Source organism: Parasteatoda tepidariorum, chromosome 4, assembly GCF_043381705.1.
Source record: "Parasteatoda tepidariorum isolate YZ-2023 chromosome 4, CAS_Ptep_4.0, whole genome shotgun sequence".
Taxonomy (NCBI): domain Eukaryota; kingdom Metazoa; phylum Arthropoda; class Arachnida; order Araneae; family Theridiidae; genus Parasteatoda; species Parasteatoda tepidariorum.
In genome coordinates, this window is record NC_092207.1 from 29,840,117 (window position 1) to 29,864,311 (window position 24,195).

The following is a 24,195-nucleotide window of genomic DNA, read 5'->3' on the forward strand; positions in this document are numbered from 1 at the left end:
GCAAAAATTTAATTTCACAGAATTTCTAGTTTTAATCAACAAAATAAAATTTTGCATAGATGACGTTGTAAATAGTTAACATCTAATTTTAAAAAAGTAAAAAATCACAATTCTGAAATCTTTAAATGAATGAATTAGGAAATGTTCGAAAATAAAAGAAAATAACCGGGTAAAATATCTGCAACATTCTTATACAAGAACACTCTATCATTTAATCAACACTCGACCCTCATCATAGACACTCTTGTTATATACAAACACAACTTATATACAATATATATATTTAACTTATACAACTTATATACTTATATAAGCCATAACAAACATATGCATCTCAAAACACAATGGAAAAGAGATTTGCTGTTGGAAGATTTATGAAAGAAATTCGCCATCTGTTGGAAATTTTTTAAAATAAAATCAGGAATGTTGGTAGGAAAAAATTGTAGCTTCTCAGATAATTTGCTGTAAGAAATTATTTTTTAAAAATTTTAATCGTTTTCTAATTATAAATTTTTGAAAACCGTCTGTGTGATTTCGGACACCCATTAAATGTAACTACTTTAAAATTATTAAGTTTCTATTGCCATTCACATAAAATTAATCCAACAATAGTTATGTTTATTTTTCCTACACTGTCTCGATTTAACTTTGGAAATAATTTTTAACAGCCTCTCTTCTTCTTTAACTTTTCGGAATTAATAGACTTCATCTAAATTTGTGCAAACCCATTACAAGAATCAGAAAAAAATCATTTTAATTTCAATAGGTAAATAGCAAAAGTTGTTTCATTAAAATAAATGAGTGCAAAATTATTAAAAAAACTTTTAACAGCTGAGTTTATTATAAATAACAAATTTTTAAAAACAATTCTGTTTTTTTAATTTTTACTTTATGTACTTGGAATTTTATTCTTACTTAATAATTTTTATTTATTTTTACTTTTTGATAATAACGCAAAAAAACTAAAATAATCCTTATTTTATATAATTATAATAATATTATTTCATATAAGTTTTTCTTCGATTTTAGAAATATATATGTAAATAACTTTTTTTTTTTTTTGCATTATTTACCAGTGTTGTGAATTGTGTAAATATCCCTATTGATATCTTTTTTTCTCTTATAGATTTGCATTATTATTGTTAATAACTTAAAAGTAAAGAAACAATTTAGAAGAAAATTACTTAACAAAAAAATAGCATATATTTTGAGTCAGTTAATTGACAGCAAGTTGAATTGCAACGAAAATTAAATTTGTCCTGTTTTATTTCCTTAACTTCTCTTAATCAGGAATTTTCTTATAGATTTGTATTTTTATTGTTAATAACTTATGAGAAACAAAACAATTTAGAGGAAAATTATTTAACAAAATAATATCATATATTTTGAGTCAGTTAATTGACAGCAAGTTGAATTGCAACAAAAATGAAATTTGTCCTGTTTTATTTTCTTGAGTTCTCTTAATCAGGAATTCTCTTATAGATTTGCTTTATTATTGTTAATAACTTATAAGTAACGAAACAATTCAGAGGAAAATTATTTAACAAAATAATATAATATATTTTGAGTCAGTTAATTGACAACAAGTTGAGTTGCAACAAAAATTAAATTTGTCCTGTTTTATTTTCTTAATTTCTCTTAATCAGGAAATTTTACTGCAACAAATTTCTAAGCTTAAGTTTTATTATTAAAATGATTATTTTTTATTACTAAATTTCTGACTTATTCGTGCATCGTTTTCTACCTCAAAATGTATAAAAAAGATGATATACAACACATAAGAAGGAATCATTCCAAATAACTTTTAATCTAATGTCGTAATTTTAATTCGAAATTTGAACGAAATTGGTGAAACAGTTTCCGAGAAATAAAATTTGTAAAAAATGTATTTTCAAGATTTTTATTTATAGTTAATGCTTTTTTTTCGGTTCGAAATAAAAAATATTTACGTCATCAATAACATTTGTGTTGAATTTTAATGACATTAAATGTTTCATTAACATTAACTTATGTTAAAATGTTATTCTTATTAATTTTTTTTTAAATTTGAGACCATTTAATCAGAATATCTACTGTCTCAAAAAAAATCTCTTTTGGTGGATCTGCTAAATAACACTTCTTTTTAAAAATAAATTTTTATTCCTTAATATCAGATTCGTTAGAGAAAATGTATCTTAAAAATTAATTAGCTCGAAAATTAATTAGCTCGAATCTGCAAATTTGAAATAAAGGTCACGCAAATTTTCTATTCCAAGTAGACACCCTAATTTAGAGGATTGTGTAAACAAAATCTCATAAACAAATTTTTACAGCTCGCTTTCAAAACCAAAACACTTTAGTATCCAAAAGTTTACGATAAAAAAAAATTCTAAAAGTGCTTTTTACTGAATATTTCCTGTTTGCAAACTCTTAGCGATTTAAAAAACAAATTTTGATCGCTTCGTGTCTGTCTTATTCAAAATTTTATCTTAAAACTTATTTTCAGTTTTATTCTTACGAAAGACAAGCGAAAAATTTCTTTATACTCAATTTAAATACTTTTCGCATTTATAAAATTCATTTCAAATTAAGATTAATGTTATATAATCCGTTTTGATAAAAATTATAGAATCTGATTGAAAATGCAATAAAATTATAGTCATATTAAGAGTCTGGTAGTAGGTTTCAATCGAAAAAAATATTATAAACGTTCCCTATAACTGAACGAAATTGTTAAACGTTATTAAATAAACGCTAAAGAATAAAAATATTCTAGAATATGTTTGATATATTCTGGACACCGTTTCAAATGAAGTTGAGTGTAATAAAGTGAATTTTAATAGAAATTGAAATAAAAACGTTATCTAAGTTTTCAATTAATAAATGTTGAAATTATTCGTTTACCGAAGTTAATAAGTGTTGAAATTATTCGTTTGCGGAAATTAATAAGTGCTGAAATTAATAGATGCTATTAATAATTCGGAGTTTAATAAATGTTGAGAAAGGAGATATTAGATTATAGAACTCATTTCAAAAGGAGTTAAAATGGCAGAAATATTAGGGATTTAAAAGTAATTTTCAATCGAAAAAAAAATTTAAATCAGAATCTAAACCCTAAGAAAATTAATAAATAGTTTTAAATAAACGTTGGACAAGGATTTTACAATCCTTTTAAAAATTAAATAAAATGATAGATATATTAAGAGTCACAAAATAATTTTGAATCGAAAAAAAAAATAAAAACGTTACCAATACTCTTAGAAACATTATTAAATAAACGTTGAGGACGGTGAAACTATAAAACATCAAAATCTGTTTCATTCTAAGAAAAATTAGGACAAGGTAAAAAGATATTGTTAGAAACAAACTTCAAATTTCCTCCGGCAATCAAACAGATTTTGATTACGGAATGAAGTTTGATTTTTGTCATTATTTAGATATTTTCAATTTCCCCTTGTTTTATAACTCAGATTTGGATGTTTTTTCATTTTTCTTCTATTAAATGTTTCGATTGGGGAACTCTTAAGAATAATTTTTGACTTTATTTTTGAAAAAGGTTTTAAAAATATGTATTAAGAGTGGAGATTTTGTAACATCTCAAGCACATGGAAATTAAAAAGTACAAATTGAAATTTAGAAATTTTTTATGTTACAAAGCTTAAAATCGCCTCGTTTTTATACTGAAAACAAAGAGAACATAAAAATTCGAAGAGAAAAAATACAAATTCGCGCACAGGATGTTCATATTGACCACTCTCACTGCATAGTTTTAAAATCCTTGACACAAAAGAAGAAAAACCAATAAATATATTAAGGATCTCATACTAAGGAGCAAAAAAAAAGAAGAAAAATAACGAAAACGCCATTGAAATACATCGAATGACTTGTGATCCAGGAAAATGCTACTAAAAATATCAAAAACTGAGAAACAATTGCAAGTTTCATCAGTCAATCAAACTGGTTTTGACGTATTTCATTCTGCCTTCTTCACTAGTGATTCAACTATCTTCGATAACGAGTTTCTTTCTTCCTAGTTTTATATGAAAAAAAATAATGCTTAGAAATTTTTTTGCAAATGATGTTTTAATTTGATGTCTTTCATTGATTGTTTATTGCAAACTAAAGAATTACAGAATATGTTTTATGATTTCTATAAATGAATAGACTTCGAAAATTTATTGTGTTATCAAAATTATAAATATCTAATTATTTCAGCTCCATGGCATGTAATATATAGATGTGTATATTATGTTTTAAATGTAATAAATATTGCATTTCATATTGCCTCCATTGTTTTATTTCGGGAAAATACACTGGTGGACAAAATTAAGAGATGGAAAATATTTTCCCAAATGTCTAAAAAAATACTGAATATAAATAAATGAAATTTGGTATGAATATAGCTTATTTCATGATAATAAAGCATGCAAAACAAAAATTAAAGTGCCATTCACTGGCGCAAGACCTATTACCAATAAATACAATGCAGTCTGAGCTTAAGGATAAAAGATGACAATAAAAGAGAGGCTCGTACAGTGTGTGTTGCCTCTAGTATGGTGTATGGTCACCCCTGACAGACAGATAGCATGCACAACGAGTATGCATGCTGTAAATAAGGGAGTTAAGGAGGACTTATGGAATACCCTCCCATTCTTCCACCAGAGCAATTTTTAACTCCAGAATGGCTCTGGGGGGAGGTTGGCGAATCACAATAGCTTTCCCAAGAGCATCCCAAGCATGTTCAATAGGATTCAGGTCAGGGGATTTGGCTGACCAATCCATTTGCTGAATATCCTCGCTTTCCAGATACTCATCAACCATGAGAGACCTATGTGGTCGCGCATTGTCGTCCATAAAAATGAATTCAGGCCCAACAGCGCCCCTGAAAAGACGCACATAGGGCTCTAGGACCTCCTGCCTGTACCTCTGGGCATTCACGGAACCATTGTCAAACACATGGAGCGGTGTGCGGGTATCTTGCATGTGCGAATGACTGTGCGAAAATGCTTTCCATCTCTTAATTTTGTCCACCAGTGTATAACATACTATTGTATCCAGAGTAGTAGCAGAGTAATAGCAATATTACGCTTCTATGCGAGTATTTTACTCATGGAGTTTGAGTTTAACTCTTCAGAAATTTTATCAAGAGTGAAAATACTCCTGGTAAATTTTTTTTTAAATTATAAGGATTTTTTTTTTCGTGTGTATTTAAAAAATAGATCCTTTCCTAATCTAGATTATGAATTATTCATCATAAATGCATGAAGATGGTAATACACCATTACACCATTGTAATACACCATTGTCACACCAGTCATGTATACATTTGAAAAACCAGGAGAGAGTATTTTCTTGTCATTCTTTTCGTGTATGTTGATTTCAGGTAGCTGATTGCTTTTGTTCATCACTGTCAATAACTGCAACTGCTCCAGTAAGATGTTTCGCACCCCAAAATAAAATAAATTACAAAAAAGGGATCTGGATGAATTTTCCAGATCGTCTTAGGTAGGATACCTCTTTTCTTGCTAACATGCGTTAATTTTGACATGAATTTTGGACATAATGCAAAATTGTAAAATAAAAAGTGCATAAAAATTGAATGCAAAATATTTTATTTGAAATTTTTTATTTATTTATTTTTTAGAGAACTTAGTCTGACTAATTTGTATGCAGTGTAAATAATATAAAATAATATTTTAGGTAAAATATTTAATCAATAATTCTATCCTACATCAATTACACTGAGAAACATGTTTTGTCTGTTTCATGAGAGTTTTGAACGGATCTTAGATTTTTTTTCACGTCGCTGATTTCAAATTTACAATCGCTTTCTCTCATCTGTAAGCTACAATTTCCATGCAATTTAATAAAATAGTTCCAATCTCTGGAATTATTTTAAAATTCATTCGAAGGACTACTAGGTGTCTCAACTTCTAGNCAATTAAATAGTCAACAGTTAAATAGTTGCGAACTTTTCCGTTTAAGCTGTAATTTTTTCTATACTTTGCAAATAATTACAGAACAATGAAAAAAGGGAAAAAAATAATAATAAAAATAATAAATAATAAAAATAATAAATAAAAAAAATCCGGAAAATATATATATATATATACACAATACGATCGTGTATATGAGTGTGTGTGCGTGGATGAGTGGGTATGCGTGTGTATATGCTTAAAACTATACGCTCCTTATAAACTTGTACATTTATACAAAAATAAAATAAAATAAGAAACTAAACAAAAAAGGCCATTTGGAAAAATATCTGTAGCTTTAGAAACAAACTAATTTCAGATTTGAAATCTTCTCTTGTAAAAATCCATAAAAACTCTTGTATAAATTCAACAAACTTTTTTCTTTACAAAATTACCAGTTATGAAATAATCTGTTTTACAAAATGGCGGTAATTCGCATCTTTAACCTTCGCTTTAAAGTTTATTCCTCTCTCTCTATTAATTAGAAGTAGAAATATATCGATATAATAAATAAAGGATCGAAATTAATCCTTTTTTTGGATAACACTGGTTCAGTCCCAAGAAATTCAATCCTTTTTTTATATCGAAATAATTATTTTGTAGTGCAGACTAAAATACTTAATGATGTTTCTTATTTAGTTGATATAATGGGAAAACAAATTTTAATTTCACAAAAATGAAAATAAATATTATTACGGTACATGAAATTGAGTAAAGATGCAGTTCGTGGAATGTAAAATATTCTTTATTTTCCATAAATTCTGTTTAGAAATTATAGATCATTCGACAATTTTATGAAGACAAATTGCATTTGTGTTGCAAATTTAATACATGTTGTGGTTGACAGTTAAAGACAAAAGCAAAATCTTCCATGTTAGAAACAGCTATATTTACCCTGAAAGAAAAATAAAAGTTAGAATAGTAATGTATATAAAACAATCATTACTTGTGTGTATAGTGCGAAAAATAAAATTTTAGGCATCCTTTTTAACTTTTGATCTAATTATTGGATTTTCGCAGAGTAAGATGCAATGAACCATTAAACACCAAAAATATAGTTTCTTCTTATAAACATACCTTTTTTGGATTTGGAAATATGAGGGGTTACAAAAATTTGTAAAATATAGCTCCAATAATTTAGTAAGATAAGCGGTCGAAAGTTTGGTTCATTTACTCTTTTTTTTTATTTCACCATACCTTTAAAACTATATTGGTGCTCATAATTAAGAGAAATATCAGACTTAGTCAACTAAATCAGAACCTACCGATCAGATTTTAATGAAATTTAGTATAATTATAGCTTGATATATCCAAGTAAATAATAACACTAGGGGAAAAAGTTTTCGTTGCTTATATACAAGTACTTGATCTTACCTAATTAAGGTGTGGGAGTGCAAATCTGAAATTAGTTTTGTTCCAAAAGCTACAGACGTTTCAGAAGAAGATATTTTTAGCTTAATTTATTTTTAGTCCGAATGCGCAAGTACATAATGAACGCAGAGGTTCATATGCATGTACCTTTGCCTGATCCTTGGAAAATAGCACTTAAACCAAAAAGAAATATGTGACCTTAACATATTACATCATAAACTGAAATGTATTATCATCTTCTTCCTACCACTACCTACGTAACAGAGCAGAGGGGATACTTAGCATTCATTCGAGTTAATTTTAAAAATTCCTGCTTAGGAATATATTATTGAATTGCATAAAAACCGCAGTTCCTAAAGGAAAACCAATTGCAGATTTGTAATGAGCAACGCTGAAATATCTAAGATCCGTTCAAAAATCTCATGCAGCAAAACACAGAAAAAATGTCCCCTCTGTAATCATTCAACAGCAGTAATACCCACAAATGATTATGCACAGGCCTTAGAGAAGACCTTAAATATAACATAAATAAGGATTATTAGGACGTTAGGCTTCCACTTACAACTTGAAAACCCTCAGCTTAAATTCATATAGTGTAAACATTACTTCCCTGCATATTCTTGTTTTATGAATTTCTTTATAAAATAATTCAATAAAAATATTATTAATATGTTTAAAATACAATTCAATAAATTTAAAATACAATTCAATAAATTTAAAATACAATTCAGTAAATTGAAAGTCCAAATCCAATTATTCAATAAAAAATACTATAGACTTTAATTGAAAATTAAGTCTAAATTTTTCAAATTTAATTACCTAGATCGCTTTGATAATCCAACGATTTCTTCTGAATCGATTGATGGAGCTCGCACTTCACAATATTTCTGAAAAATTGAAGTTACTCAGATATTTTTATTAAGATCATAGGAAGATATAAAATAATAACAAATATTCGAAGCATTCTTTTAGAAACACTTGGTGCCAACCGACCCCAAAACTTTTTATGCAAAGAGTTCCCGTGTCCGTCTCCGAAAATAAAAACTACCACTCTTGAACAGTTCTACTCAATGAAACTGTAATACGCTGCTATGTTCACTTTCTAAAGTTCTAAGCACCAGAATGGACTACTTGTGACGTAGCTAAGTTATCTGTTAATCGAACTTCGAGTCAAAACGTAAATATTTTCTTTATAAAAGCCAGTCCTTTGTTCTGAATATAAACAAAAACCGGTTCTTAAGCGTACGAACTCTTAAATAAATGTACAATGCATATTTTCCTTTTAAAAGCCAGTCCTTTGTTCTGAATATAAACAAAAACCGGTTCTTAAGCGTGCGAACTCTTAAATACATGTACAATGCAAAGTTCGTTACGTAACAGAACAGGTTGAACCTCTTCCTTTGCTTCGGAGATGATCTTAAGGCCTGTTTACACAGTCCAAGTTCTTGAATCTGAGAAATTGGAGGAATTTCTTTGTCCAAGAAATTGGATGATACGTCGACACTATCCAAGTTCTTGAATGTAACTGATTGGTCGGAAGGAAAAGATGCGCATTGCTCATATTCAACGTTATAAAATCTTACTTACATGTGTTTAAAATTACTAAATAAATTAAAATAAAATAATAATAACACAAATAGACCGTAACAAATCAGTTTATTTGGACTTAAATATATGAAAACAGGCAACAAAAGGATATAATCTGATGACTGCTTGTTGACGTCACAAAACCTAAGACGCTGATTAGTTAAGGGAGGAAAAACTTGGATGTAAAGTAGAACATGCTCTACTATCGTCCAAGTACTTGGATGATCTTTTACACAATCTAAGCTCAAAGCAAAACAAGTTTCCATTAAAATCAATCAATCTTCGTCCAAGAACTTGGATCGTCTAAACAAGCCTTTACTTATGAGGCAAACATAGACCCTATTGTAGTCCCTGGAGGCAAACTAACATTCAAAACAAAACAGCTAAGAGTCTCTCCACTATTGATGTTATCAATTAATTCTGAAGAAAACGACACCAGACCATTTACGCTGCATACGAATTCGGAGTTACAATTGAGAACCTGATTGGTGAAATATAACCACGAAGAAACTATTCCGCATCTCCATATCGAGTCATGTTTTTTTTTATTTATTTTTTTTGATTTATTTATTTATTTATTTGATGCATGCAGTGAAAATGGCTTTATTTAATAAATCGAAATTTTAATAAAATCGAGCTGACCCGACTGAGGCGCATTTGAGTCTTTGGATTTGAAAATGTGTAGTATATTGATTTACTCAAGATTTTGGTAAAAAAAAATTACTTCAAATAAATAATTACTACTAATTTTACTTGCGAGTTATCGATAGTGCGACTTTCAGGAGAATTCCTCCAGACAACCGTCTCGCGTCGTGGCGGGAACTATGGTTAAGAGGAAAAGACACTTCGAACAGGGATGTAAGATGTATAATTCTGTCTTAAATCTTGGCATAGATCGTCGTGAGCAAACCAATCGACAACTTCTTTCCTCCATTTCACCCTCATTAGAAATGTGCTCTCGCTTGTTAACATAGTAGCAGGCAGTTCCAGACTTTTAGTCTGGAGGAGTTCTCCTCAAAGTTGCACTATACACATATTAAGTGTTTACTTTGTGAATGGATGTTTTTTTGTTTTTTTTTATTTTTGTTTAAAAAGAAACATTAAAAGCATTTATCAAATGAATGAATAGATGTTGTGATAAATGAATAAATTTCTACTGTAAAAATAAGTTAAGGAGAATTCTCCTTAACTTATGTACATGGAAAAATGTTATGAAATGTAGAAAAATTAACGGAATATTACCTGTGCAACTTGAACATAAAACATTTGCTTCTGATCAAGATTAACACTCGGAAGACTTTTTTCTTCCGTTGCATTCATCAAATACGTTTTAAAACTCTGTTTTAAAAGAAGAAGAAAAATTGATGTACTCAATTAAAAAAAATTTCAACACTAAGTGATAGAGCATAAGTAATTTACAAAATATAAAATTTGTACAAAATCCGTCAAATTATCTTACAGTAGTTTTTTTTCCAATGTGATAATAGTTCATAATTAATAATATCTTTATAAGAAGATATTATTAATTATAAACTATTCCCCACCATTAAGCAATCTTAAATACGATATACCTGCTAAGAAATCTTGGTAGTCATCTAAATTTTATTCCTCAAAAAACAATGATAAAATGATTTTACTTGTAGTTTTTTTTCCTTGATATATATGCTTGAACTGCTTGACAGAACTATATTAAAAGCCACGAAATTTGTGGAAATGGTATCTTCAACTAATGCATTTCTAAATTACTATAAACGTTTCAATGGGGTATTTTCATCTCAACGTTGATTATCGGATTCATTTTTAATGAAAATAGTGAGCTTCATGAATTAATATTTTCATTAAATAATAAAATAACATACTATGTGTTTATGATCGTAGTGAGCTTATTCATCTATCGTCAACACTTTCTATATTAACCCTCCTGGCGGCAAGCCTGGTTTATCTCGGGCATGATTTCTATACTAAAAGTGGCTTGCCCGAGCATTTTCGGCTTCACGTTTTGCCTCTGAAAATTGCACACAATTTCAATGTGGTGAAAAGTCACAGTTTATGAAGTATATAGATTTGTAATCTAATTTTTTAATGTTCGGAAAAAATACTCTAACACTGCATTGCTTCGACTTTAGACAGTTGAAAAAATATGCAGAAATTAGGAATTAATCATTGATAATTTCAATTTGGGTAGAAAAGTCTCATCAAACTAGTGATTTTGTTTTAGCTATTTGTCAATTTTAGAAGTACTTTACTCGCAGTTGCACTTCAGAGAAACCTATAATTTTAGTCAAAATACACTATATTGTAGTAAAGAGTTTTTAGAATGGACAAATGTTTTTGATATTTTTAAAGTTAATATTTTTTTTTTAAATCTGCAATTAGCAAGGCTTTTTCCCCCGGGAAAAATTTATCAAAATGAGCAAATTTCAATTTAGGAAAATTTTTATGATTCCAGGTAATGCAGCGTTAGAATAACTTTTCAAATATTTAAAAATTATGTGGCAAAAGCTTTTCACTTTTACAAAACTATGGATTTTTTCATATTGACACACTACGCCATTTTCAGAATTAGCACAGAGGGCGCTGGCTTACAATAAACTGAACTTAACATAACAGTCATAAAAAGCTGTCGCATACTCACAGCAACTATGAAAATAGCATATTATTTTCAAAAAAGAATTAATTCATATGACGACAGAGTTCTCGAAAAAATATACACTGTATACTTTTTGAAATAATAAGTCAGAAATACACTGTATACACTTAATTGCAAAGCTTTGATTCAAGCTTTAAGCATTCAAGTGCTTTTTTTTTATTTTCCCTAGTGAAATAACTTCTAAGAATACCTTTAAGACTTAAGATCAAAAATTATTTATAAGAAAGTGTGAGTTTATTGATAATGTATACACATACTTAAGAGCCATACTACATTTCTTACTTCGTAAGGTACAAGGAAAGAGCCCATATCAGCTGCAATCGTATTAATGTACTCAGTATTATTTATCTGTAATGATAAAAAGGAAATTTATTAGATTATAAATATCAAAACTTATTATAGGAATAAGAAAATGACAACAAAATGATAATGGCAATAAAATGATAATGAAATGATAATACAACAAATGATTTGCTCATAAGTGCGATCAAATTTTTAAAACAAGTGTTGGTTTTAAAAATTATTATTTACTGCCAATGAACGATATACTCCATAGAAATTGTAAACGTTGGAGGATATATATCAGACGATATCCTTAGTACTATCCAAAAGACGGAAAGAAAATTCAAACATGCTGTCATGCAATTCAAAATTCAGATAACTCTCGCTGTTAGCCTTGAACTCAGTTTGGCTTTTTGCCAAGTTTGCTTTCTTGCCACTTTTTATCAAACAAATACTAAACCTGCTAGCATGTTCCAAGTAATATGCGGTAAATATCCTCTTTCTCCAGCCACATTATACTTGTGATAGTAAATAAATGTCCCAAATAGAACGATTTTTTCTATAATGGCAGTATCAGGTGATGATATACAAAGAATAATTCGAATATAATTATTCAACTTTACTTAATCTTTCTCTTACCTCAGCAAACCAATAGTCAGAAGAAGACAATTGACTCATCAAACATTCCGTGTAATATGTATGTTCATCTCGCAAAGTTTGGGGCAAAAGCGCTTTGTCCCATTTCCTTCCATGTGCATCGTACAAGCTGCCTAATAAAGGTAATCTGAGTTATTGATTTCTATATCATAAACAACTCTGTTAAGAATAAGAGGGAAAAAATTATAATACAAGATCAATATTATGTAAAGCACTTACTTTGAGTCGGTAAATTTTGGAAAACTTTCGGAAGCTGAAGTGGGAATGCTGACCTATCGGATGTGTTCATTACGAAAATTTCAAGTGAACATCGCCAACAAAAATAGTTGAAAACATATACAGGGTTTGGACAAAAATACGGTGACACTTCTATACTAACTTTATATAAGCATTTTTTTTAGCGGCAAAAGTATTGAAGATTTTACAGGGCTAAACTGTTGGCACACTTTGAAAGATCAACCTCGAAGCTTTTACAAGTAGAACTTTTTTACTCACGCAAAATTTGCATCGACCAAAATGAGTGTAAGAAGTTTGAAAATGTTTTCCTAACATTNGAGAAAGAGAGAGAGAGAGAGAGAGAGAAATATTTCACAAGTAAAAGAATACATTTAATAACTTCTATTAATTTTAAGCCAACCAAAGTAATCTTGGCCTTTTCTATTAATTAAAGAGCCATACTATGTGATTTGCTGGCCACTGAAAGAAACTTTTTAAGATCATTAAAATATTAGCTAAGGAAATTTAAAATCATATTTCTTACCAGTAGCATCAAAAGCTTTAGACATGACTCTAGCTAACATAGCTGTTTCACCAAATTTCAAGTATCTGAGAAAGAAAAGAACTTACAGTGCGGCTTTTAGGAGAACTCTTTCAGACTAAAAGTCTGAGGCCGTCTGCTGCTATGGTAACGAGTGAGAGCACATTTGTAATGGGGGTGCAATGGAGGAATCAAGGTGACGATTGGTTTACGCACGCTGACTTATGCCAAGATCGAGCCAAAACTATTCACCCCACACCCCTATTCGAAGTGACTTTTCCCCGTAACCATGGTAACCGCCATGACCCGAGACTGATGTCTGGAGGAGTTCTTCTGAAAGCCGCACTGTACTTATTGTAAAGCAAAAAACAAAAACAAAAAATAAAAAAAAAGAATATTACAACAATATTACCTGTATCTATTATGCAGGATTTATGTGTGTAGACAATATTATGATTAACCACCAATTACTATTAAAAATATTTGTTCTGAATCAAGCATTGAATCATTTAACATTCAAAAACATCGAATCAAGAAGTGTAGGTCAAGGAAGAGGCTTATAAATCAAATTTAAATTTCAAAACTTAATTCAACTAGAGGATTCGTTTTTTTTTTCTTCATTTTTTAGTTTGAATTCCACTATCTTAAATTTGTTTCTGATCCTCATTATGTGAGTTTAAAACGAATTTTCAACAAGTGTTTTTAAACTTATAATGGTTTTATTACTATATATAATATCTGAAACTTACTTTGGTATATTACCTGAATAATGAGACATAGGAAACCAAAATGAACTACCATCCAATCCTAAAAACAAAGAGTAAAGTTATTGGATCGATATTTCACATTTATTTAAGAAAAGTATAATTGAATGCTGAAAAATTTAATAAGCTTCCATCATATTGTGAGAAACAGTATCTACGTTTGAACATCAGGTTATAAACATACAACTATTTTATATAAGTTTATGGACATATATTAGTAACTTTGGTGGTCACTTAACTTAAAAAAGAGACGTCTTGAAATGATCCGTTGATTTTATTTGTAGTAAATTGAGATAGGAAACCAAAAGTAAAGAATTAATAAAAAGGGCTGCAAATTCAGGATGAAATTTATTTTTGATTACATAGAGCTTTAAGTTAGTATATCATTGATATTATAAAATATTTACTTAATCTTATGAAAAACTCATTTTTTGCCCCAGCCAACTACACTGTCACAGACCTCCATATTGTTGGCTGCATTCACGCTTCACACAACAAAGATCAACACGCAGAGAGAAATATCCATGCTCTGAGCGGGATTCGAGCTCTCGACCATTGGCTTCGCAGTCAGGCACGCGGACCGCTAGGCAACCTTACCGGCGATTATCCGTGTATCGTAACTTTCTAATCACGTTAGATATAGGGACACTACCTCAATGCGAAAACTCTAAAGTAAATACAGTAATGACTTTTACTAATCACCTTTCGTTAACATTGAAAGTATTTGATATTGTAACTAATAATACTAAAGTATACTTACTAACTTTATTAGTCTTATAATCGTAACTAAAGCTTACTCCTAAAGGACTTTCTTCTAGAGAAATTTCACTGCAAAAGTAAAAATATATATATATATTTGTTTTATGAATAATTTTATTTTCTGTGATCTTTTTGTGTAATAGTTCATAATGGTTTATTTGCAATTTGTTTTTATCATTCTTTGTAATCTCATAGAAATATTGAAATAAAAATATCGATAAATTTAACAATTGTTTACTAATCATATTCAAAATTGTTAAAGCTCGTAATTTCTGTGAGTTTGCTACAGTTATACGTGACTATTAGGTCAAGTTTAGCCTGTATTTAGTCTGCGATTTCTATGCTAATTCATTAAAATGGCACAAAACGTCCGTATTAGAAAAGCCACAGTTTCGTGAAAATAAAAAGTGTTTATGGTATTTCGATACTTAAAAAGTTACACCAATAAAGCAACATATGAGCACACAAATTTTTTGAAAGCTTTCCTCTAGTCGGACAAATTTCGCCAACTTGGCAATTTTTAAAAGTGATAAATAGGTTTTAAAATTTTACAGTCATTTGTTCGTTTTAAATCACAAATAATTCTTTTCGGCATGGTTTAAAATTGATGCTTTGTTATAAATATGAATCACTCAAACTGTGGAATTTTTTTTTATTTAATTTCATTTGGTTATTTATTATTAATGAAAATTTGGCGAAAAATTTTTGAAAAACACAGTTCAAAATGCGAAAAAGCTGTATGTAAGGGTTGGCTGCATCCTTAATCCCTTAATGATCGGTTCATTTTCAAGAAAACGGTCATAAAAGTGCCTATTTGCCAAATGCACGTATTTAATTAGTGCTGACATCTAGTTTAAAATAAACTAACTATCTACAATTGCCTTAAAAATATACTGGTACTGCCATCTGGTGTGTAAAATGAGAAATAAAATGTTTCCCGGGTAAAAGGAATGAATTAGTTATATTATTATTGGTGCGTTACTACTGAACACTCCAGCCCGGAAATTTCACGGGAGCGAGAAATAGAGGGCGAAAAATCACCCCGTCATTTTCACAGGAGCGAGAAGGAAGGGGTTAATGAGGATAAAGATAGTTAATATTCTCACCTCACAACATTTTCTGAATTCGAATACCAAAGTCTATTGAAAAAATATCTTGTTTTGAACTTTTTGACGTTCATAACATTTAGAAAGTAGTCGTCGATCGTCTGAAGCTACAGAAAAAGAAAATGAAAATAGTCATAATATGATTTAAATACAAATGCACACATTTATTTAAGAAAACCAACTAGAAAAGACCAACCACCACTTCCCTTTCTGTATGTTCATCTAAATTCAAAGCTAATATCTGCTATAGATTCGTTTATGTCTCAATGTTAAAAAAAAAATTGGGGGGGGGGGTTTGACGAAAATGTTAAATTTCTCTTAAGTCATGTGATTATTTTTTTATTTTTAAAGAAAGAAAAAATCGTCTTAAGAAAAAATTAAATGGTTCCTTTTGTAAGTAAAAATTTTAACTTTATGATGAGAAGAAAAATTTTTTTTAGAACCTTTAATTTGTGCGCGATGGACTTCAAAGTGCAGAAATATTGAAAAAATAAAAAAGAAACTCACCTTAAAAAATTTATAATTAAAAATCTAATTAAAAAAATAAAAAATTGAGCTTCGTAATTAGCTTAAAATTGTACTTGTTCAACGTCTTGTCATATCTTTAGTGCATACGTTATACTCACAATTCTGCATGCAGACTAACACGCACACAAATTCTACATTTCATTATATGTATATAATATAATATATGTATATAATATATGCATAGATTACAGGCGTTAAAAAACGACCCATTTCATGAGTTTAAGATAATAAATTTTTTTAACTCCAAAGCCTTGTAGCATTTTACTCAACCAAGAAGACTCCTAGATCAAACATCGAGACAAACTAGCCTTTGCGGAGGATTGTTTTATGGAACTAACACACATTTAATTTTAAAAACCTGTGAAACATCTTACGGTTAACCCGATAGCCGAAAATGATTCTTATCCAGGATCCATTTATAAGCCGGGGTCCTATTTCGTAGCAAAAAAAACATCTCAGGGATTCGAACCTGAGACATGCCAATGGGAGACGAATCCTCTATCCTATAATTCATCGCAACTCTCACTTAAGGGGGGGACTCTTAAGGGGGGGACTTATGGGGGAAACCCTATTTTCTGCAGGATGTTTGATTGTTTATGTTGAATATTTGGACAGATGTCTGGTAATTATGTCCTAAGATTGTTCAACGTTGATATTAACCCCTGTAAGAGGAAGTATTTATGTGATATTTATATCGATATATTTAGTATATATTGAAGAATATTATTTAAAATATCACAGACTTTAAAAATGATGTTGGAAGTATCTATGTATTCCAATTAATAACTTTAAAAAATAATATTTTTCTGGAAATTCCAATATGATAGCATAACAGGTCTCACGGTATTGCAACTAGAACATAAGATGTTCACAATATTCTAACGGGAAAAATTGAAAAAGAAGATATACATACATTCTCATATACAATGTCAATTACAGAACGATTACGAACAACTTCTGGGTATCCGAAATCCAGTTGCATAGTTTTGAGCTGAAAAGAAAGAGAGTTTTTAAGAAACGAAATTAACTCGAATTAAAATGTATGAGTCAAATAGCATATGCCCTGTACGACCAAACCTGCACCTGCCAACCCAATGTATTAAAAGTGGTAATATATAAGGGAGTTGGGCGAAAATGTGGAAAGATTTCTACACTAACTCTATAAACAATCTTTCTTTTAACAGAAAATGTTTTGAAGCAAAATTATTGACACAGTTTAAAAGATCATTGCTTGAAGCTTTTTGAAATGGCGTCATGCAAAATTTGGATCAACGAAAATGAGTAAAAAAAGAGTTGGCAGCTTCTTTCTAGCTCTAATACAAGGAGATATTCTAATATCTCATACTCATATGTGATGGTTATCTTAGCATCAGCCCCGCCAGGGGGCTCTAACTAATTAATCTGAGTGGGAATAAATAATAAATCGCCGAAGCGCAAATGAATGGTGAAAGTTGGGGTTCAGTAACATTTACTGAGTGAAAATTAAAATAAAGTAGCGGGATTAAACAAACAAATTTAAGAGAGAGAAGAGGTTTTTGTGGCAAACTGCCTCGCCTCCCCCAAAGGTATTACCCCNGAGACAAAAATTAAAGTGCTAAATATTTGAAATACAAAAATGTCATCGAAATCTAACAATTAAATTCCTAGGCAAGCGATTTTTAAAACATGCACTCCACTTTGATTTCCGGAAAAACAGAGAGAAGTTGAAAGGTAACAATTAGAAACACTTTTAGGTCCGTTTTGGCATCATTTGATATAATTCTTTATGCAAACATTTAAATTCCTATATAGATTAGAGGAGAAGGTGTAAAAATGGGCACAGGTGTAAATATGGGCACCCCTCCCTAGTAGCTATGGGAGGTACTGAAGACTGGAGGCAAGGACTGCATATGGCACCAGTTGCTAATATAAGATTGTACAGAGCAGTTGGAACCATTCTTTCAAGTAGTGTGGATGTAGCGTGAGTTATTGTGCAAATTTGTGTTTATTCTGGTCTGCAAACTTTTGAGAGGTATGTGAAATCGTTCTCTTTTCATGTACTTATGTTTAGTTAAAAATAATTTCACAGTGATATCCGGAAAGTGGAGATCTTAAGCTATTTTTTGAAACACACCTTTAGTCACGCACGCTTTTAGGTTACATGTGATAGTGGCCATCCTTCTTAGGTGGGGTTGGTGTAAATATGGGCCCCCATTTAAAGGGTGCCCATAATTACACCAACTTTTTTTAGTGGAGTTTAGCACATCAGTCTCTAGTTATGCCAATTGATAAGGCAGCTGAAATACCTCAATGTTCCCCGGGAACTTCAAGCGCAATTTATCCGTTCGACATATCTCCTGTTCCCAACATTACGAAGCGAACCACTACTCGTGGACGCAAAGCAGCAAGGTCCAGCCTCATCACTGGATTACCATACAAGGATCAGTTGACCAAGACGCTTGAAAAAAGTGCTCTCAAGAAGACGTCCATGAGTTTTCCCGGGGTAAGAGAGCAGCCAGGGGGCAGGGTGGAAGACGAAAGGCCTTCAAAAAAAGAAAATTCGGCCCACGCAACGATACGATTCATCATCAGACTCGATGACCCTTCCCTTATCTACAGCGATAATGATACCAATCTAATAAATGTCAACGGTGGGGATAAACCAGACTCAAGCAATGCAACTTGCAGTTTTTGTGATGGAAAGTTCTCTGAAGACACTCGGGGAGAGATGTGGGTGAGATGTGTTATGTGACAAATGTGGGCACTGTGTCGGGGCTGAAAGAGCCAGTTATGTTCGCGATTTCTGTAAATAATTTTTTTTCCTGTAATAAATAAATTCTCTACCATTTTGTATTGTTTTATCCTGTTTTTAAACTATTTCTGGTGACTTTTTTAAAGAGGGCCCATATTTACACCCCATTTTTTCTGGTGCTTTTTTAAAAGATTTTTGAAAATCGTCGTTTTTGAAATGAAATAATTGATGTTAATCATTGTTTTGCCTTCTCGCATTTAGAAAACTTGTTATAGTTGTTAATGAAGGATAAAAATCTAGAAATTTTTAAATTGAAAGTAACTTTATCAAAAAAAACAAAAGAGGGTGCCCATATTTACACCTTTTCCTCTATAATAACAAGACTTATATTTTAAGTCATTAACTTGAAAAATAATATTAGTCGAAAACGTAATATCAGGGAATAACACTAAAAACGGATAATAAATATTGTAGGTAAATTAGGGACAAAGAAATATTTCACAAGTAAAGAAATAAATTTAACAACTTCTATTAATTTTAAATCAGCGAAAGTAATCCTGACCTTCTCTATTAATTAAAGAGCCATACAATGTGATTTGCTGGCCACTCAAAGAAACTTTTTAAGATCATTAAAATATTAGCTAAAGAAATTTAAAATTATATTTCTTACCAGTAGCATCAAAAGCTTTAGCCATGACTCTGGCTAACATAGCTGTTTCACCAAATTTCAAGTATCTGCGAAAGAAAAGAACTTACAGTGCGGCTTTTAGGAGAACTCTTTCAGACTAAAAGTCTGAGGCCGTCTGCTGCTATGGTAACGAGTGAGAGCACATTTCTAATGGGGGTGCGATGGAGGAATAAAGATAAAGGTGTCAATTGGTTTACACACGCTGACTTATGATCGAGACAAAACTATTCACCCCACACCCCTATTCGAAGGGACTTATCCTCGTAACCATAGTATCAGCCACGACGCGAGACTGACGTCTAGAGGAGTTCTCCTGAAAGTCGCCCTGTACTAATTGTAAAGCAAAAAACAAAAATAAAAGATAGAATATTACATCAAGGTTTATACAGGATTCATAAGTGTAGACAATTGTGACATCGAGTCACAAACTTAAATTAATTTCTTTAATTTCTGTTAATTTCCTGATTCAATTTTTAATATTTCGTCATCTTTCTTTAGCCCCTTAAGCTTTAGGTGCAATTAGGACATTCTCCCCCTAAAATTCCTTACCAGTTCTTTACAAACCCCCTTTTTTTCCAGAACATTCCACCCTTTTCGTTTCTGAGAATTCACACTGGTTGTCGGCATCTTTCACCTCCGCGTGTATGTTGTGTTTCTCAACCGTAACTTTTAAAGAATAATCAATTTTTCTTCTCAACTCGTAATTTTTTAGATAATTTAACTTTAACTTGCACAACATGTAATACAACTTCAACTTTAAGTTTTTGTCTCTTATAAAAAGAGCGCGCGAAAGATGACCGGGGCATTCGTTTTTTCTCATCTACTCATAGTTCACGCCGCTTTTTGTGTGTTTTTTGCTTTTTTTTTCTTCGTTCTTGTGAAGAATGGAATTTATTTTGAGATGGCGTCAGGGCCGACGCCATGTTGTGGTGATTTTCCTCGCAGTGAAGCTATAATCCTTTCAATGGATTCCTAAACACCCGGCAGCAATTTAATGACATCATGCTCACAATGGAGAATCCACCAGAACATAGCACTACTCTACATCCCTTCCCAATTCCTTTTTAAAAGAAAAGTGCTGCCTTCTAAGCAAATCCTACAATTCCTTCGATTTTGCTGTCCCTTTGTTGAGATGATTAACGATCGTGCTTGGCTTACAGCTCCAGATATCCAAACCCCTGTGTTGATAGTGTGCTTTGATCTGTTATGCAACAAGATGCTCAGCCGTTAAAAATGTTGTGACATGTTTTTTTCTTTTCGAGAATCTGCATCCAATAAAAGAGAATGACAATAGCATCAATAAGACTCATTTCATTTTACTTGTGGATTGAACTTTTCTTTTGTAGGTAAAAGTTAACTTCTGCGGAGAGCAAGAGGTATGTGTATTGTAAAACGTATTCTTCTGTGTTGAAAGCTTATCATTGATTCATTATGTTCCTTCTCATTATAATTTTTTTACATGCGCTATTGCGGCCCCCTCTGTTACCCATTATAACATAGTAATCACGTGCCATAAATTTTAAGTTTATCCCTTTTTTCAGTTTTTTTTTAATTCCTTTTTTTTTCAAAATTGCTTTTTTAAATTTAGTTTTTTTTCTTTTAAAATTTTTTTAATAGCCAGCAGTTACCGGTACAACAATATTATGATTAACCAACAATTATTATTACAAATATTTATTCTGAATCAAGCATTGAATCATTTAACATTCAAAGACATCGAATCAAGAAGTGTAGGTCAAGGTGGAAGGCTGATAAATCAAATTTAAATTTCAAAACTTAATTCAACTAGAAGGTTCGTTTCTTTTATTTTTTAGTTTGAATTCCACTATCTTAAACTTGCTTCAGACCCTCATTATGTGAGCTTAAAACGAATTTTCAGCAAGTGCTTGACTTATAATGGTTTAATTACTATATATAATATCTGAAACTTACTTTGGTATATTACCTGAATAATGAGACATAGGAAACCAAAATGAACTACCATCCAATCCTAAAAACAAAGAGTAAAGTTATTGAATCAATATTTTATATTTATTTAAGAAAAGTATAATTGAATGCTAAAAAATTTAATAAGCGTCCATCATATTGTGAGAAACAGTATCTGCGTTTAAACAGCAAGTTATAAACATGCAACTATTTTATATAGGTTTATGAACATATATTAGTAACTTTGCTGGACACTTAACTTAAAAAAGAGGTGTTTTGAAATGATCCTTTGATTTTATTTGTACTTAATTAAGATAGGAAACCAAAGGTAAATAAAAAGAGCCCTAAATTCTTGATGAAATTTATTTTTGATTATATAGAGCTTTAAGTTAGTAAATCATTGATATTATATAATATTAACTTAATCTTATGAAATACTCATTATTTGCTCCAGACAACCACACTGCCACAGACCTCCATAGGGTTGGCTACATTCACGCCTCACACAACTGAAATCAACGCACAGAGAGAAATATCCATGCTCTGAGTGGGATTCGAACTCTCGACCATTGACTTCGCAATCAGGCACGCTGATCGTGGAGTATCGTAACTTTCTAGTCACGTTAGATACAGGGACACTACCCAAATGTAAAAATTCTAAAGTAAATACAGTAATGACTTTTGTTAATTACCTTTCGTTAAAATTAAAGTATGTGATGGTAACTAATAATACTAAAGCATACTTACTAACTTTATTAGTCTTATAATCGTAACTAAAGCTTACTCCTAAAGGACTTTCTTCTAGAGAAATTTCACTGCAAAAGTAAAAATATATATATATTTGTTTTATAAATAATTTTATTTTCTGTAGTCTTTTTGCGTTATAGTTCACAATGGTTCATCTGCTTTGTTTTAATCATTCTTTGTAATCTCTAAGAAACATTGAAATAAAAATATCGGTAAATTTAACAATTGTTTACTAATCACATTCAAAATTGCTAAAGCTCGTAATTTCTGTGAGTTTGTTACAGTTATATGTGACTATTAGGTCAAGTTTAGCCTGTATTTAGTTAGCGATTTCTATGCTAATTCATTAAAATGGCACAAAACGTCCATATTAGAAAAGCCACAGTTTTGTGAAAATAAAAAGTGTTTATGGTATTTCGATACTTAAAAAGTTACTCTAATAAAGCAACATGTGACCACATAAATTTTTCGAAAGCTTTCCTCTAGGCTGACAAATTTCGCCAACTTGGCAATGTTTAAAAGTGATTAATAGATTTTAAAATTTTACAGTCATTTGTTCGCTTCAAATCACAAATAATTCTTTTCGGCACGGTTTAAAATTGATGCTTTGTTATAAATATGAATCACTCAAACTATGGAAATTTTTTTATATTTTATTTCATTTGGCAATTCATCATTAATGACAATTTGGCGAAAAATTTTTGAAAAACACAGTTCAAAATGTGAAAAAGAATTTTCAAGAAAACGGTCATAAAAGTGCCTATTTTGCCAAATATACGTATTTGATTAGTGCTGACATCTAGTTTAAAATAAACTAGCGATCTACAATTAGCTTAAAAATATCTTGGTACTGTCATCTGGTGTGTAAAATAAGAAATAAAATGTTTCCCGGGCAAAAGGAATGAATTAATTTTATTATTATTGGTGCGTTACTACTGAACACTCCAGCCCAGAAATTTCACGGGAGCGAGAAATAGAGGGCGAAACCTCACCCCGTCATTTTCACGGGAGCGAGAAGGAAGGGGTTAATGAGAATAAATATAGTTAATATTCTCACCTCACAACATTTTCTGAATTCGAATACCAAAGTCTATTGAAAAAATATCTTGTTTTGAACTTTTTGACGTTCATAACATTTAGAAAGTAGTCGTCGATCGTCTGAAGCTACAGAAAAAGAAAATGAAAATAGTCATAATATGATTTAAATAAAAATGCACATATTTATTAAAGAAAGCCAACCAGTAAAGACCAACAACCATTTCACCCTCTGTATGTTTATCTAAATTCAAAGTTAATATCTGCTATAGATTCGTGGATGTCTCAATTTGAAAATTTTGGTGGGGGGAAAATTCCGAAAATGTTTAAATTTCTCTTAACCTTTTGCTTACGGCTGTACAATATATGGACCACATGTGATGGTATTATATGATACACCATAAGCCTACGGCTGGTACAACATATGGACCACATGTGGTGGTACTATATGATACAGCGTAAGCCTATGGCTGGTATAACTTATAGACCATATGTGATGGTACTATATGATACACCGTAAGCAAAAGGGCTAAGTCACGTGATTATTTTTTTATTTTTAAATAAAGAAAAAATCGTCTTAAGTAAAAATTAAATGGTTCCTTTTGTAGATAAAAATTTTAACTTCATGATGAGAAAAATTTTTTTTTTAAACG

General features: G+C 30.6%; 1 protein-coding gene across 2 annotated transcripts; it reads right to left on the reverse strand.

Annotated features, from left to right (window-relative positions):
- Positions 1-6,681: 6,681 nt before the first annotated feature.
- Positions 6,682-23,689, reverse strand: LOC122270413 (endothelin-converting enzyme 1). 2 transcript variants are annotated; one of them, XM_043047639.1, is made up of 10 exons: positions 17,329-17,400; positions 15,888-15,994; positions 14,783-14,850; positions 14,008-14,065; positions 13,262-13,326; positions 12,484-12,614; positions 11,845-11,910; positions 10,155-10,250; positions 8,145-8,212; positions 6,682-6,849 (listed from the first exon to the last, which is right to left on the reverse strand). In XM_043047639.1, exons 1-10 carry the CDS (start codon positions 17,395-17,397, stop codon positions 6,747-6,749), a joined length of 831 nt encoding a protein of 276 aa, XP_042903573.1. In that variant the 5' UTR covers positions 17,398-17,400; the 3' UTR covers positions 6,682-6,746. The 2 variants fall into 2 exon arrangements, with proteins under 2 accessions (XP_042903573.1, XP_042903574.1); XM_043047640.2 differs by lacking the exons at positions 13,262-13,326; positions 14,008-14,065; positions 14,783-14,850; positions 15,888-15,994; positions 17,329-17,400 and adding exons at positions 19,817-19,881; positions 21,767-21,824; positions 22,508-22,575; positions 23,565-23,689.
- Positions 23,690-24,195: the final 506 nt, after the last annotated feature.

What these genes read in the sequence shown, in the direction of transcription:
- LOC122270413 (XM_043047639.1), bottom strand. Translation starts at nt 17,397, where the DNA reads ATGCAACTGGATTTCGGATACCCAGAAGTTGTTCGTAATCGTTCTGTA. An exon ending in TTTATGTTCAAGTTGCACAG is followed by an intron (nt 8,213 to 10,154) that starts GTAATATTCCGT and finishes TCAATTTTTCAG; the next exon opens with AAATATTGTGAAGTGCGAGC. An exon ending in GGATTATCAAAGCGATCTAG is followed by an intron (nt 6,850 to 8,144) that starts GTAATTAAATTT and finishes TTTTTCTTTCAG; the next exon opens with GGTAAATATAGCTGTTTCTA.